General features: G+C 46.6%; 1 protein-coding gene across 1 annotated transcript in view; it reads left to right on the top strand.

Annotated features, from left to right (window-relative positions):
- LOC134349884 (uncharacterized) overlaps positions 1-17284 on the top strand; it is a 73562-nt gene that overhangs the window by 31922 nt on the left and 24356 nt on the right. The window contains exons 5-6 of the mRNA XM_063054850.1: positions 13172-13510; positions 13588-13848. Of these exons, the coding sequence (XP_062910920.1) occupies positions 13172-13510; positions 13588-13848 (600 nt within the window). The remainder of the gene's footprint in view (positions 1-13171; positions 13511-13587; positions 13849-17284) is intronic.

Raw genomic sequence — 17284 nt, 5'->3', positions numbered from 1 at the left:
TGGAGAGGCATAACAGGAATAAAGGGAAGGTTGGTGGAGGATGCAAAGAGAGAGGAGGAAGGCAGCTGGTGAACAGAGAGAAGTGACGGAGTCTATGTGTGTGGTCTCATCCCCCGTCATTCATCCTCCGCACTAATCTCCCTCCTGGCACTAACCCCTGTAAATGGAAAAATTGCTATACCTGCCTCCTACACTCTATACATGGCCCCAAACAATCCTCCCTGGTGAGCCAACACTTCACCTGCAAACCTGTTTGGGTTGTCTTCTCTCGATGCTGCCTACTTTACCTTGGTGAGACCTGACACAGACTGGGTGACCGCTTTGCCTTGGATTTCCTGGTGGCCAGCATTTTAATTACAGGCTCCACTCTCATTGACCATGGTTAATTGGTCTGCTGGTTGATAGTCTCCTCTACTGCCATGATGAAGCTACTCTCAGGGTGATGGAGTAACTCCTCATATTCCATCTGGGTATCATCAACCTATTCATATAGACATTGATTTTTCTGACCTGCTAATTTTTCTTTGTCCCCTTTCCCCCTGTTGCCATTCTTCACTCTGGCATCCCTCTTACCTCTTCTCTTCTTCTCACCTGCCTATAGAACATAGAACATAGAATAGTACAGCACATTACAGGCCCTTTGGCCCACAATGTTGTGCCGACCCTCAACCCCTGCCTCCCATATATCTACCCACCTTAAATTCCTCCATATATCTGCCTAGTAGTCTCTTAAACTTCACGAGTGTATCTGCCTCCACCACTGACTCAGGCAGTGCATTCCACGCACCAACTACACTCTGAGTAAAAAACCTTCCTCTAATATCCCCCTTGAACTTCCCACCCCTTACCATAAAGCCATGTCCTCTTGTATTGAGCAGTGGTGCCCTGGGGAAGAGGCGCTGGCTAGCCACTCTATCTATTCCTCTTATTATCTTGTACACCCCTATCATGTCTCCACTCACCCTCCTTCTCTCCAAAGAGTAAAGCCCTAGCTCCCTTAATCTCCGATCATAATGCATACTCTCTAAACCAGGCAGCATCCTGGTAAATCTCCTCTGTACCCTTTCCAATGCTTCCACATCCTTCCTATAGTGAGGTGACCAGAACTGGACACAGTACTCCAAGTGTGGCCTAACCAGAGTTTTATAGAGCTGCATCATTACATAACAAGTCTTAAACTCTATCCCTTGACTTATGAAAGCTAACACACCATAAGCTTTCTTAATTACCCTATCTACCTGTGAGGCAACTTTCAGGGATCTGTGGACATGTACCCCGAGATCCCTCTGCTCCTCCACACTACCAGGTATCCTGCCATTTACTTTATGCTCTGCCTTGGAGTTTGTCCTTCCAAAGTGTACCACATCACACTTCTCCAGGTTGAACTCCATCTGCCACTTCTCAGCCCACTTCTGCATCCTATCAATGTCTCTCTGCAAACTTTGACAATCCTCTACACTGTCTACAACACCACTAACCTTTGTGTCGTCTGCAAACTTGCCAAACCACCCTTCTACCCCCACACCCAGGTCGTTAATAAAAATCACAAAAAGTAAAGGTCCCAGAACAGATCCTTGTGGGACACCACTAGTCACAATCCTCCAATCTGAATGTACTCCCTCCACCATGACACTCTGCCTTCTGCAGGCAAGCCAATTCTGAATCCACCTGACCAAACTTCCCTGGATCCCATGCCTTCTGACTTTCTGAATAAGCCTACCATTTGGAACCTTGTCAAATGCCTGACTAAAATCCATACAGATCACATCCACTGCACTACCCTCATCTATATGCCTGGTCACCTCCTCAAAGAACTCTATCAGGTTTGTTAGACAAGACCTGCCCTTCACAAAGCCATGCTGACTGTCCCTGATCAGACCATGATTCGCTAAATGCCCGGAGATCCTATCTCTAAGAATCTTTTCCAACAGCTTTCCCACCACAGACGTAAGGCTCACTGGTCTATAATTACCCGGACTATCCCTACTGCCTTTTTTGAATAAGGGGACAACATTCGCCTCTCTCCAATCCTCCGGTACCATTCCCGTGGACAACGAGAACATAAATACCCTAGCCAGAGGCTCAGCAAACTCTTCCCTCACCTCGTTGGTCAGCCTGGGGAATAGTCCATCAGGCCCCGTGAAATTATCCATCCTAATATATTTTAACAACTCCAACACCTCCTCTCCCTTAATATCAACATGCTCCAGAACATCAACCTCACTCATATTGTCCTCACCATCATCAAGTTCCCTCTCATTGGTGATGTTACGAGAATACACATAAAATTAAGATGTTTGCTGGCCTGGGCTAGCATCAGTGGCATCAGCAGTTGGTCTGCCACCTGCCCTCAGGGGAAGGAGAGATAAGGAACAATGGAGCAGCGTCTGGAGATGTGTAATGAAGGGATGTGGGAGGGAGAGCTGTCTGGAGCGGCTCCCCCCCTTTGAACCCTGAACTGTTTGAAGTGATGGACAGGCGATACCCCAGCAGGGGGATAAAAAGGGACAGGTTCGCTAAGACAGACACACACGCCACCCGAGGTAACGAGACCCTGGAAGCGGTGCGCCTCTCACGAGTGGTGAGAAGTACCGGACAACGACAAGGGTGGAAAGGTACGATCAGCGGGAACCCGGTGTGTGTCCGCCCTTGCCTGGGTGCCGGGTTCACTGCAGAGGATCGACCGCATCTGGAGGAGGGGTCACAGTCGGTGACCTCAGGTGACATCACCAAGGACCCGCCCAAAAGCTGTTTGTGAGCAATCTCGCTGGTCTGTGAGTGAAGCAGGGTTCTGAATGATGAGTTGTTCCTATTCTATGTCTCTCTTCCCCCACCTTGTCCATCGCCATGGCAACGATTACTGCGAACTGAACTACAAACTGGACTGAACTTTGAGTCATTTTGAAATTGGTCATTTACCCCTAGACAACGATAGAGCTTGATTGATGCTGTTATCTTAATTCTGTGCACATGTGTGGTTATCATTGTTGAATTGTTGCATTTATTATCCTTTCGATTACTGTGTTGCTTGTTTCTTTAATAAAACTTTCTTAGTTCTAGTACTCCAGACTCCAACTGAGTGATCCATTTCTGCTGGTTTGGCAACCCAGTTACGGGGTACGTAACATAAGTGGGGGCTCGTCCGGGATTTTGAACGCTAAATTTGGGACGGAGTAAATTGATTGGGTTAAAATTCCCGAAAGAAAGAAAAGACAAACAGCAGAAATGGAGGTTGAGGAATTTATAAAGGCGCCGACCTTGGAGGCATTAGAGGATGCCAGGAAATCGGAATTGATAGCTGTGGCCAAACGGGTGAATCTTGCTAAGGTGAAGTCGACAATGAGGAGAGAGGAGATACACAGAGCTATTGTAGAGCACTATGTATCTAAAGGTGTGTTTCCCCAAGGTGAGCTGGGGGTGGTGTCTATTGAAAAACCTGCTGGAGACGCGGTACAGGTACAGCTTGAAAAACTGAGACTCGAGCACGAGTTCCGGGTACGGCAGTTAGAACACGAAGAGAAGCAGTTAGAAAGGCAGGAGAAAGAGAGAGAGTTAGAAAGGCAGGAGAAAGAGAGAGAGTTAGAAAGGCGGGAGAAAGAGAGAGAGTTAGAAAGGCGGGAGAGAGAGAAAGAGTTAGAAAGGTGAGAGAGAGAGAAAGAGGTAGAAAGGCGAGAGAGAGAGAAAGAGGTAGAAAGGCAAGAGAGAGAAAGACAGTTGGAGAGAGAAGAGAGAGAGAGGGACAGACAGTTGGAGAGAGAGGAGAAACAGAGGGAAAGGGAATTTGAGTTGGAAAAGTTAAGGATAAGGGCCGAGCAGGGGCTCGTGCCGAACCAAGGTGGAGGGTTCCGGGTGACCCAGGAGGTTAGGCTGGTTCCCCCATTTGACGATACCGATGTGGATCGGTACTTTCTCCACTTCGAAAAGGTGGCTATAAGTCAGGAATGGCCGAGGGATAAGTGGGTTGTTTTACTTCAGAGTGTACTGAAAGGGAAAGCCCAACAAGCTTACTCCGCTTTATCCGCGGAAGATGCCCAGAAGTATGAGGTGGTGAAGGAGGCCATCCTCAGGATTTATGAGTTGGTCCCGGAGGCATACCGGCAGAGGTTCCGGAATGCGAGGAAGCGGTGGGACCGCACGTATTTGGAGTTTGCTCGCGAGATGCAAACATATTGTGAGCGTTGGTGCGCCTCGAAAGGGGTAGAGGGGGATTATGACAGACTGCTGCAGCTGATTCTGAATGAGCAGTTTAAAGGTTGTGTCCCTGAGGGTATGAGACCCTACCTCGATGAGAAAGAGGCAGCCACGTTAGCCGCAACTGCTAAGTTAGCGGATGAGTATGCGTTGACGCATAAAATGAAGGTTGCCCCGAGTAAAGGCTACCAGAAGGGTAGTCAGGACGGCGGGGAGAGTCCGCCGGAAAAGTCAGAAAGTAAGCCGGGGACTAGTGAAAAGGATAAGGTAGACCGGGAGCAGTCTGGTAGGAAGTCTCCTGGGGTCGTCTGTTATAATTGTGGGAAAGTCGGACACTTTGCGTCCAGGTGCTTTGCCCCAAGGAAGGAGACGGGGAAAGGAAAAGCGGAAATTTTGAATGGCTGTATTGAGCTGTTAAGCGAACCGCTAGGGAAGGACAGGTCTGAAAAAGTCCAGGAAGGGCGCGAGAGGTTTATCTCGGCCGGACTGGTGTCAGTGAAAAAGAGGTTAAAACCAGTTCCAGTGCGGATCTGGAGAGACACGGGAGCGTGTCAGTCACTAATACTGAAGAGTGTATTAGAGTTTAGCTCAGAGACCCAGACTGGGGAGGTAGAGGTCAAAGGTGTTGGGGAAGGGACAGAGTCAGTCCCTTTGCACCAGATACATTTACAGAGCAACCTGGTCTCTGGACTAGTCACGATTGGGGTGAGGTCCGAATTACCGATGAAAGACGTGGAAGTCTTGCTCGGTAATGACATCGCCGGAGGAATCGTGTTCCCAGTCGTGAGATTGACGGGTCAGCCTGCCAGCATGGAGGCCCCGCCCGCGATGGTGAATTTGGCTGAAACATTTCTGCCAACCTTGTATGAGACAGGGTGTAGTGAGATAAGAGGTAGTGAGGGAGCTGGGACGGACGTAGCAGTAGCCAGGAAAGAATTTGTGCAGACGCAGGAGCGAGACGAGGGGCTGATGGTTTTTGCCGAGACCGCTCTCTCTGACACAGCCTTGACAAGCTATTGTGCGGATGAGGAAGTGCTAAGGAAGAAAGGGAAATCAAGTACAGCATCCGCAGATGAGGAGTGGGGGGTGGTGCAAAAGAGTTATGGGGATGAGGTTTTTAACATGGCCCACGAGGTACCCCCCGGTGGACATTTTGCGGTGCTGGAGGAAACAGTTGGTGGAATCATGAAAGAGAGTTACCGGCTGCCCAGGGGGAAAAATGTTATTGATCATGACCGACGCGAACTGAGATGGTCACCGGCTTTTGATATGCTAACAAACCTAGTCGGTGTTAGCGTGGAAATCAATGAAGCTAGGGGCCCCTTGATAAGAGGAAAAAACCATTTTGAAAAGATTAGGATGGGATCGGTCAGATGGGAGAAGGCTATTGTTTTGGCCAGGTCTACTGATAAGGTCTCTCCCTTAATCCCCGAAGGAGTAATTAAACGACTCGCACCCATGTGTTTGATTGTCCCGAGGAAATGCAAAGAACTGGGACGTTGGGTTATGTCTGTTACAATAGGGCAGCCAAGTAAACAACACCCATATTTTTTGAGTAATTCAGTGACTAAAGGGCTGATGAACACAGAGGTGTGTATTGGCAATTTAACACGGCTGTCTGAAGCCAGTTTGATAGTGAACCTTGAAAAAAATGAATTCGGCTACACGAGAGTCACTTACCTGGGAATTGTGGTGACACAGGGGCAGCTGGCAGTGATGCAAGCTACAGTGCAGGCTATCGCTGACCTCCCAACCCCGACAGACAAGAGGGCCCTCAGAAGGCTTTTGGAGATGGTGGGGTACTGCAGGAAGTTTTGCAATAACTCTGCGGTCAATACCCGTCCCCCTCCTACTAAGCCCTTGCGAGAGAAAATTGAGTCGGAATGGGACGACCCTTGTTATTGTGGTCCGGGACAAAACCAAATGAGAGGTTACATTGGTCGCAATTCATCAGTGTTTTTGGCCACTATGAAGTTTGCTGAGTTGGAGCCTGGTCTAAGGGATTATTAATAACACGTGTAAAAGGAACAGAAAATGTGATGACTGTCTGTCAAGGTGTTGACAGCTTCAAATTCTCTGTATTAGCTAAATAACTGTTAACGATGTATATTGTGTATGTATCAGATAATGTAGTCATGTTTGTAATTTTTACCTCCCGGTAAAAATCCTTAAAGGGGGGAAGTGTTACGAGAATACACATAAAATTAAGATGTTTGCTGGCCTGGGCTAGCATCAGTGGCATCAGCAGTTGGTCTGCCACCTGCCCTCAGGGGAAGGAGAGATAAGGAACAATGGAGCAGCGTCTGGAGATGTGTAATGAAGGGATGTGGGAGGGAGAGCTGTCTGGAGCGGCTCCCCCCCTTTGAACCCTGAACTGTTTGAAGTGATGGACAGGCGATACCCCAGCAGGGGGATAAAAAGGGACAGGTTCGCTAAGACAGACACACACGCCACCCGAGGTAACGAGACCCTGGAAGCGGTGCGCCTCTCACGAGTGGTGAGAAGTACCGGACAACGCACAGGGTGGAAAGGTACGATCAGCGGGAACCCGGTGTGTGTCCGCCCTTGCCTGGGTGCCGGGTTCACTGCAGAGGATCGACCGCATCTGGAGGAGGGGTCACAGTCGGTGACCTCAGGTGACATCACCAAGGACCCGCCCAAAAGCTGTTTGTGAGCAATCTCGCTGGTCTGTGAGTGAAGCAGGGTTCTGAATGATGAGTTGTTCCTATTCTATGTCTCTCTTCCCCCACCTTGTCCATCGCCATGGCAACGATTACTGCGAACTGAACTACAAACTGGACTGAACTTTGAGTCATTTTGAAATTGGTCATTTACCCCTAGACAACGATAGAGCTTGATTGATGCTGTTATCTTAATTCTGTGCACATGTGTGGTTATCATTGTTGAATTGTTGCATTTATTATCCTTTCGATGACTGTGTTGCTTGTTTCTTTAATAAAACTTTCTTAGTTCTAGTACTCCAGACTCCAACTGAGTGATCCATTTCTGCTGGTTTGGCAACCCAGTTACGGGGTACGTAACAGTGAATACCAGAGAGAAGTATTCATTGAGGACCTCACTCACTTCCACCGCCTCCAGGCACATCTTCCCACATTTATATCTAATCGGTCCTATCTTCTCTCTTGTCATCCTTTTTTTATTCACATAATTGAAGAATGCTTGGGGCTTTCCTTTACCCTACTGGCCAAGGCCTTCTCATGCCCCCTTCTTGCTCATCTCAGCCCCTTCTTAAGGTCCCTTCATGATTTCTTATATTCCTCAATAGACCCATCTGATCCTTGCTTCCTAAACCTCGTGTGTGCTGCTTCCTTCCACCTGACTAGATTTTCCACCTGACTTGTCACCCATGGTTCCTTCACCCTACCATTCTTTATCCTCCTCACCGGGACAAATTTATCCCTAACATCCTGCAGGAGATCTCTAAACATCACCACATGTCCATAGTACATTTCCCTGCAAAAACATCTTCCCAATTTACACCCGCAAGTTCTAGCCTTACAGCCTCATAATTTTCCCTTCCCCAATTAAAAATTTTCCTGTCCTCTCTGAATCTTTCCTTTTCCATGATAATGCTAAAGACCAGGGAGCGGTGGTCACTGTCCCCCAGATGCTCACCCACTGAGAGATCTGTGACCTGATCCGGTTCATTATCTAGTACTAGATCTAGTATGGCATTCCCCCTAGTTGGCCTGTCCACATACTGTGACAGGAATCCGTCCTGGACACACTTAAAAAACTCTGCCCCAACTAAACTCTTGGAACTAATCAGGTGCCAATCAATATTAGGGAAGTTAAAGTCACCCATGATAACAACACTGTTATTTTTGCACCTTTCCAAAATCTGCCTCCCAATCTGCTCCTCTGTATCTCTGCTGCTACCAGGGGGCCTATAGAATACCCCCAGTAGAGTAACTGCTCCCTTCCTGTTCCTGACTTCCACCCATACTGACTCAAAAGAGGATCCTGCTACATTACCCACCCTTTCTGTAGCTGTAATAGTATCCCTGACCCGTAATGCCACCCCTCCTCCCCTTTTCCCCCCTCTCTATCCCTTTTAAAGCACTGAAATCTAGGAATATTGAGAATCCATTCCTGCCCTGGTCCCAGCCAAGTCTCTGTAATGGCCACTACATCATAATCCCATGTATGTATCCAAGCTCTCAGTTCATCACCTTTGTTCCCGATGCTTCTTGCATTGAGGTACACACATTTCAGCCCTTCTACCTTACTATCTTTACACCGTTTATTCTGTTTCTCTTTCCTCAAATCCTCTCTATATGGTAGATCTGGCTTTACTCCATGCACTTCTTTCACTGCTCTATCGCTCCGGGTCCCATCCCCCTTGCAAATTAGTTTAAACCCTCTCGAACCATGCTAACAAACCTACCTGCAAGGACATAACTCCCGCTCGAGTTCAGGTGCAACCTACCCAATCTGTACAGGTCCCACCTTCCCCAGAAGCGATCCCAATTATCCAAAAATCTAAAACCCTGCTCCTGCACCAACTCCTCAGCCACGTATTCAACTGCTATCTCCTCCAATTCTTACCATCACTGTCACGTAGCACTGGCAGCAATCCTGAGAACGCCACCCTTGAGGTCCGGTTCTTCAGCCTTCTGCCTAGTTCCCGAAACTCACACTTCAGGACCTCATCCCTCTTCCTGCCTATGTCATTGGTACCAACATGTATCATGACTTCTGGTTGCTTTCCCTCTCGTACCAGGATGCCGTGTACCCGGTCAGAGACATCCCGGACCCTGGCACCCGGGAGGCAACAAACCATGCAGGTGTCCTTCTCACATCCACAAAATCTCCTGTCTGCTCCCCTGACTATAGAGTCTCCAATGACGACAGCTCTCCTCTTCTCCGTCCCACCCTTCTGCACCACCGGGTCAGACTCAGTGCCGGAGGCCCTGCCACCATGGCTCACACCTGGTCGGTCATCCCCACCAACAGTATCCAGGATGGTAAACTTATTATTCAGGGGAATGGCTACAGGGGTGCTCTGCACTACCTGTGTGCTCACCTTCGCTTTCCCCCCTCTGACTGTCACCCAATGACCTGCTTCCGACAGCCTAGGTGTGACTACCTCCCTGTAGCTCTCATTTTTGACTGCCTCATTCTCCCTTATGAGTCGAAGATCATCCAGCTGCTGCTCCAGATTCCTTACACGGTCTTCCAGGTCGCCCAGCCGTATGAACTTCTGGCAGATGTGACTCTGCGGGAGCGGGGCGTTCCTCCAAGACTTGCCACATCTCACATGAGAGGCACATCACCGTCTCAGGAGGAGTTGTAAAGACTAACTGTGAGCCAGCTTGTCCTGCGCCTCTTCTCGTCGAAACCTCTCGAGTCAAAGCCTCAAAGCTCCACTCCTTCACTGGCCCACTCACTCACTGGCCGCTCCGCTTGAGCTACCCCTTTATCTATCTATTTGAGTTTTTCAAAATGCTTGGTCACCTGACCTCGATTGCCCAATCAGCTGCTTTCTGCTGAGTCTGAGCTATTCAAATCTTGATTGTCTAATCAACGGCTTTCTGCTGATCTATTCAAATCTTGATTGATTTGATTGCACAGACCAACTGCCAAAACTGCCAGACACTCTTGAATCAAAGCCTCAAAGCTCCACTCCTTCACTGGCCCACTCATTCACTATCACCTCCTCTTTGTTTCCCCACCTCCTAACCTATCTCCCATGGTTCACTCTTCTCTCTTATATGATTCCTTCTTCTCCTGCCTGTCTCCCCTCCCCACTCACCTGGCTTCACCTGTCACTTTCTAGCTTGTACTCCTTCCTCTCCCATAACTTCTTATTCTGTCTTCTTCCCCTTCATTTCCACTCCTGATGAACTGTCTTCACCTGAAACGCTGACTGTTTGTTCCTCTCCATCGACGTTGCCTGACCTGCTGAGTTTCTTCTGCATGTTGTGCATGTTACCCGGCAGGGAGGTATTGGGGAGAAAGAGGAAAATGCTTTGAAAGACCTTTAAAAAAAGTAAACAAACTTGTGGAAAAAAGGTCAGATGAGACCTCTGAGAAACATTAAATACAAAAAGAATCAAATGCACACCAGGAGAGTGTTGATTTGAACTCACCCAGCTTGCTGTCAGAGTGATTGTAAAGAGGGTCAGGCACATGGAGTGGTTTCGTATGGATTAGATATTCCTGTGACAACAACGTTATATCTGACACAGGGGAGTGCAGATGCTGGAATCCAGAGCAAAAAGAAAAGAGGAACTCAGAGGGTCAGGCAGCATCTGTGGAGGGAAATAGACAAAACTTGTGAAACTCTAGGTGGTTTCCTGTCAGAATAATTAGAACTTGTACATAAGGATTCCACTTGCCTGAAGGGAACAAGAACTTTGGAAAACTTTAGCCAAGCTGCAGCTGCCAATAGATGGGCTCTGTTGGAGTTAGATTTTACTCTTCTCCTCCTTGCAAATCTTTTCTGTACGTGATATTGAAATCTCCCTTGATGATCAGTTGGTCCCCCTTGGAGACATGATCCAGGGTGTTTACAAGATTCGAGTGTATGTGCTGATTGTTGTAACACACTGGTCCTGTGTGAGAGTGAGTGACAGGGTCTGGGGCACTCATGGGGAAGTCACCAGACCAGCTCAATCTTCATGGCAAAACCCACCCCATTAAAACCATCCTGCAGGGATATCCCTCCTTTCCAGATCAGTGCTCATCGATCTGTTACGTCCACAGCCTTAACCTGTCCCACCTCCTCATAGAACATAGAACATAGAATAGTACAGCACAGTACAGGCCCTTTGGAGCACAATGTTGTGCCGACCCTCAAACCCTGCCTCCCATATAAGCCCCCACCTTAGATTCCTCCATATACCTGTCTAGTAGTCTCTTAAACTTCACTCGTGTATCTGCCTCCACCACTGACTCAGGCAGTGCATTCCACACACCAACGACTCTCTGAGTAAAAAACTTTCCTCTAATATCCCCCTTGAACTTCCCACCCCTTACCTTAAAGCCATGTCCTCTTATATTGAGCAGTGGTGCCCTGGGGAAGAGGCGCTGGCTATCCACTCTATCTATTCCTCTTATTATCTTGTACACCTCTATCATGTCTCCTCTCATCCTCCTTCTCTCCAAAGAGTAAAGCCCTAGCTCCCTTAATCTCTGATCATAATGCATACTTTCTAAACCAGGCAGCATCCTGGTAAATTTCTTCTGTACCCTTTCCAATGCTTCCACATCCTTCCTATAGTGAGGTGACCAGAACTGGACACAGTACTCCAAGTGTGGCCTAACCAGAGTTTTATAGAGCTGCATCATTACATAACAAGTCTTAAACTCTATCCCTTGACTTATGAAAGCTAACACACCATAAGCTTTCTTAACTACCCTATCCACGTGTGAGGCAACTTTCAGGAATCTGGGGACATGTACCCCCAGATCCCTCTGCTCCTCCACACTACCAAGTATCCTGCCATTTACTTTGTACTCTACCTTGGAGTTTGTCCATCCAAAGTGTACCACCTCACACTTCTCTGGGTTGAACTCCATCTGCCACTTTTCAGCCCACTTCTGCATCCTATCAATGGCTCTCTGCAGTCTTTGACAATCTTCTACACTATCTACAACACCACCAACCTTTGTGTCATCTGCAAACTTGCCAACCCACCCTTCTACCCCCACATCCAGGTCGTTAATAAAAATCATGAAAAGTAGATGTCCCAGAACAGATCCTTGTGGGTCACCACTAGTCACAATCCTCCAATCTGAATGTACTCCCTCCACCACCACCCTCTGCCTTCTGCAGGCAAGCCAATTCTGAATCCACCTGACCAAACTTCCCTGGATCCCATGCCTTCTGACTTTCTGAATAAGCCTACTGTGTGGAACCTTGTCAAATGCCTTACTGAAATCCATGTAGATCACATCCACTGCACTACCCTCATCTATATGCCTGGTCACCTCCTCAAAGAACTCTGTCAGGCTTGTTAGACACGATCTGCCCTTCACAAAGCCATGCTGACTGTCCCTGATCAGACCATGATTCTCTAAATGCCTATAGATCCTATCTCTAAGAATCTTTTCCAACAGCTTTCCCACCACAGACGTAAGGCTCACTGGTCTATAATTACCCGGACTATCCCTACTACCTTTTTTGAACAAGGGAACAACATTCGCCTCCCTCCAATCCTCCGGTACCATTCCCGTGGACAACGAGGACATAAAGATCCCAGCCAGAGGCTCAGCAATCTCTTCTCTCGCCTCGTGGAGCAGCCTGGGGAATATTCCATCAGGCCCCGGGGACTTATCTGTCCTAATGTATTTTAACAACTCCAACACCTCCTCTCCCTTAATATCAGCATGCTCCAGAACATCAACCTCATTCATATTGTCCTCACCATCATCAAGTTCCCTTATATTGGTGAATACCGAAGAGAAGTATTCATTGAGGACCTCGCTCACTTCCATAGTCTCCAGGCACATCTTCCCACCTTTATCTCTAATCGGTCCTACCTTCACTCCTGTCATCCTTTTTTTCTTCACATAATTGAAGAATGCCTTGGGGTTTTCCTTTACTCCACTTGCCAAGGCCTTCTCATGCCCCCTTCTTGCTCTTCTCAGCCCCTTCTTTAGCTCCTTTGTTGCTTCCCTATATTCCTCAATAGACCCATCTGATCCTTGCTTCCTAAACCTCATGTATGCTGCTTTCTTCCACCTGACTAGATTTTCCACCTCAGTCGACACTGATGGCAAGAGCTGTCAAATATGACATTTAAAAATAATTTGAAACCAAATTGTAATTAGTATTTTTTCATATTTAATTTGCTTTTATGTGGAATTCACAAGATGTCAACATTTCAACCTTGAACAACTGAACAAAACACACGTAATTCTGAAATAAATGTGGTTGATAATTATTCCTCATTGTCTCTGAAATACACTGTTATAAAATTCGATAGTGATCTCCACTGTTTTTCTGATACAGATTTATATCAGAGGCGTTACACCCTTTATCGTCCCAGCACAGAGTACAGTGAACTCCACCTGGTTTGCTATTTTTATGCTGTGTACCCTCGTGGTGTGTGGACCTGGTTATTGCATCAACCACGGGGCTATCAGAAACAAATAGCATCTGCAAAGTATTATGAGCCCGTCAACGTCAGTAGCACCGACTTTGGGAATCGACTGGGGACCTCGGTGAAACTATTCTATGGCAAGAATTTCAACGTGAGGATTGTCCCGGTTTTGTTTGGAGATGCTGGAATTTACACATGCTCTCTGGGATCAAATACATTTCTGACCATTGAGCTAATCACAGTGAAAGGTAGGAGACAGAATGTTGCGGTTGTTTTAACAATTAAGTCATTGTTTAAAATGTAAATAACCTGCTTGTTTCCACAGTCACAGCTGAACCGTCTGATACAGTGACTGAGGGAGACACCGTTACCCTGAGCTGCTCTGTGTCTGGCGTCACTGCATCAACCAGACTGGTTTGGATCAACGGAGACGGTGAAACTGCTGGAGACAAAACACTGACTGGGGAAGAGAAATCACTGAGTCTGATCGTACAGAAAGCTGAGAGAGACAGAGGGAAATGGACATGTGGTGTGTTTGATCAAGACAGGCTCCGGATTATCGTCCCGTATTATCAAGAGCGCAGTGGTGAGTTACTGCGGGGTTTGATCTTCATATTGAGAAACATGATCACATTTTGTGTCATTAATTGTTCTATTTGCCAGCAGTGACACCTCTTTATATCCTGTGTGGATGGCTCTCTAATGGAGCTGTCGATCCTGTTGCTTTTGTGATCGAAAATATTTTTCGTTAGTTAACAAAGGCATAGAACTTGCTTTTGATCGTTCTATCAAATGTTACCAGGACAAAGGAAACGAGGGGAGAAGTGTGGTGAGAGACGAAGGGCAGTGAAAGACAGCTAAGGAAAAAAGAGAACAAACAAAGGGATCTGGTCTTATACCAAACCATTGATTCCATTGAAATTGAAATTTAACCAGTAATTTAACTAAATAAATAGCCAGATTCAATTAACAAGATATCAGCCTCTGAAACTAAGAATTTTACAGAAAAATACTGAGGCAACTTTAAACACTGAACATTCACATGTGTGTCAGTGATTATATAAAAATACAAACTAGCATAACAAAGTTAAACTGCAAGAAAAACAACATTTTCACAGCCCATCCAACAGGATTGTAATACGAACCACGGGTTAATTCTGTGTCCACAAAATCAGTCTTGAAACTTCCCTTTTCCCTGTAACACTGATGCTCTTGGGAGGTGCACGGAATCAGGACAACATTGGGTAAGGACAGCAAAATGGAGACTTTCCATTGGATCTGGACCATTGACACAATCACCACACACCTTCTCCCGTGTCCACACAGGCTGATCCTGAACACAATCACCACACACCTTGTCTCATGTCCATACAGGCTGAACCTGAACACATTCAGGACATTAGTGACAAGGTCCTGAGACTGACTGGGCATCAGGTAACTCAGTGTAGAAACTCCAACAAAACACAGAAAGGCAGTTAAAAGCTCTTAAAATTAAATTTAAATGGTTAATCTTTAAAATCTCAAATTGTAAAAGACAAGCAAAATGCTGAAAACATCTGACTGAATTTCAACTGAGAAATTGCTCCTCCTTTCCCATCTCCAACCAGACCTGACCTGGGTCATATTAGAGAGTGATTCTTTAGTGTAATATTGGGAATCACAGGAATCAGTGAATTGAATTGACTTTATTACTTACATTCATCATATACATGGGAGTAAAAATATTTACAAGCCATCTCCGTCTATATGTGCAATGCACAATTTATAGTAATTTATAATAAATGGTATGTACAACAGGACAGTCAATATAACATAGAAATACAATTGTATCATTGTGAATTAATCAGTCTGATGGCCTGGTGGAAGAAGCTGTCCCATAGCCTGTTGGTCCTGGCTGTTACGCTGCGATAGCTGGGTGGTAGCAGCTGGAACAGTTTGTTGTTGGGGTGACGGATCCCCAATGATCCTTCGGGCCCTTTTTGCACACCTGTCTTTGTAAATGTCCTGAATAGTGGGAATTTCACGTCTACAGATGCGGTGTGCTGTCAGCTCCACTCTCTGCAGAGTCCTGCGATTAAGGGAGGTACAGTTCCCATACCAGGCAGTGATGCAGCCGGTCAGGATGCTCTCAATTGTGCCCCTATAGTAAGTTCTTAGAATCTGGGAGCCCATACCAAACCTCTTCAACTGTCTGAGGTGAAAGAGGTGCTGTTTTGCCTTTTTCACCTCACAGCTGGTATCTACAGACCATGTGAGAACCTTGGTGATTTTAATGCTGAGGAACTTAAACCTGTTCATCTTCCCAACCCCAGGTTCATTGATGTCAATACCGGTTAGCCTGTCTCCATTCCTCTTGTAGTTCACAACCAGCTCCCTTGTCTTTGCAACATTGAGGGAGAGGTTATTTTCTTGACATCACTGTGTCAGGGTGGTGACTCTCTGTAGGCTGCCTCATTATTATTTGAGATTAGCCCAATCAGTGTAGTGACAGCAGCAAATTTAATAAGCAGATTGGAGATGTGGATGGCGACACAGTCATGGATGTACAGGGAGTAGAGGAGGGGGCTTAGGACACAGTCCTGGGGGCACCTGTGTTGAAGGTCAGAGTGGCAGGGTTGAGGGAGCCCATTCATACCACCTGCTGGGAAATTTCAGGAAGTCCAGGATCCAGCTACACAAGGCGTGGTGGAGGCCGAGGTCTGTGAGCTTCTTGTTGAATTCCCTGGAGGGAATTATGGTGCTGAATGCTGAACTCTAGTCCAAGAACAGCATTCTCACATAAGCATCCCTCTTCTTCAGACATGTAAGGACAGTGTGTAGAGTTGTGGTTCAAGCTGACAGGAAGGCAATTTAGCTGGGGAGGGGGTGGTGGAGGATGTTGTCGGGGTGGTGGGGATAAGCTCCTACCACATATTAAATGCTCCCAATAGCATGAATCTCAAATCGTTTTTGACAATGAAGTCCAGCTCCTGGCCTTCACGTGTGGCTTAGCAATTAAGCCCAGCAAAACCATTTCTACTGACAAGAGGAGGAGTAAAGGCAGGTTACTGGCACCGTAAAACCAGTCACTTTCAGGTAGATGGGGTTCATCAGCTCTGGTTGGAAGCTCACCTAGGAGAAGGAAAACTCTTATCTCAAATCCCTACTGCCTTGCGGATATATCCACTCATGGGGAATGATTTGTGAGTAAACCCTGAGGGAAAAATCCGAAGCTGGAGTGCAGAAGGCAGGTGTACGTTGAGTTCAACGCTGACTGGCAACTCCTCTGATGCCACTGGTGCCAAACTGTATTGGTCTCTGCCTTTCCTTTAGATTCATCAGCTGCATGGGGGGGGGAACCTGATGCAGGACAACAACTTGCTGTCCATAGTCTACTGCTCTGGCTTGTGTTACAACTTTGACAGCTAGGACCCAACATCCATCGTCGACCCTGACCAAAGGAGACCATCACAAAGGTGGCATGCAGAACAGCATCACTGAACACACAACACATCAAACCTTGAGTTGGATGGGCTACAGCAGCAGAAGGTTATGAAGATACACTCAGTGGACGATTTATTAGGTGCGGGATGTACCTAATAAAGTGGACAAATGAGTATATATTTAAGCCAGTTGATATTTCATCTGTTTAGATCACTAAATGACTCTGCAAATTTGATCTGGAAATTAATATTTGTTGGATTTGAGATTTCACCAACAGACCAATGTACTTACAGTATCTGACAGTTGATTGGAGGATAGTGCGGCATGTCTCTCCCCTGTGATAATTGCAAACATCACAATTAAAAGATGACAGTAGTGGATCACACTGACAAAGGAAGTGAGAAATAGAATATAAATCTCCTAAACTGACTATATCACTCTTACTGATAAAAGAATAGCAAAATAATAATTTTGCTTGATTTAATCAATCAAATATTTGATCAATTTATTGGTTTGATTTAATTTAAGAGCTTGGCCTAATTGGTATGGTCGGGTATGATCCGAAACTGTCACTGATCCTGAGAGTGGGCCGAAACCGA

This window comes from Mobula hypostoma, chromosome 7 (genome assembly GCF_963921235.1).
Source record: "Mobula hypostoma chromosome 7, sMobHyp1.1, whole genome shotgun sequence".
NCBI lineage: Eukaryota > Metazoa > Chordata > Chondrichthyes > Myliobatiformes > Myliobatidae > Mobula > Mobula hypostoma.
This window is presented reverse-complemented; position numbering and strand designations above follow the sequence as displayed.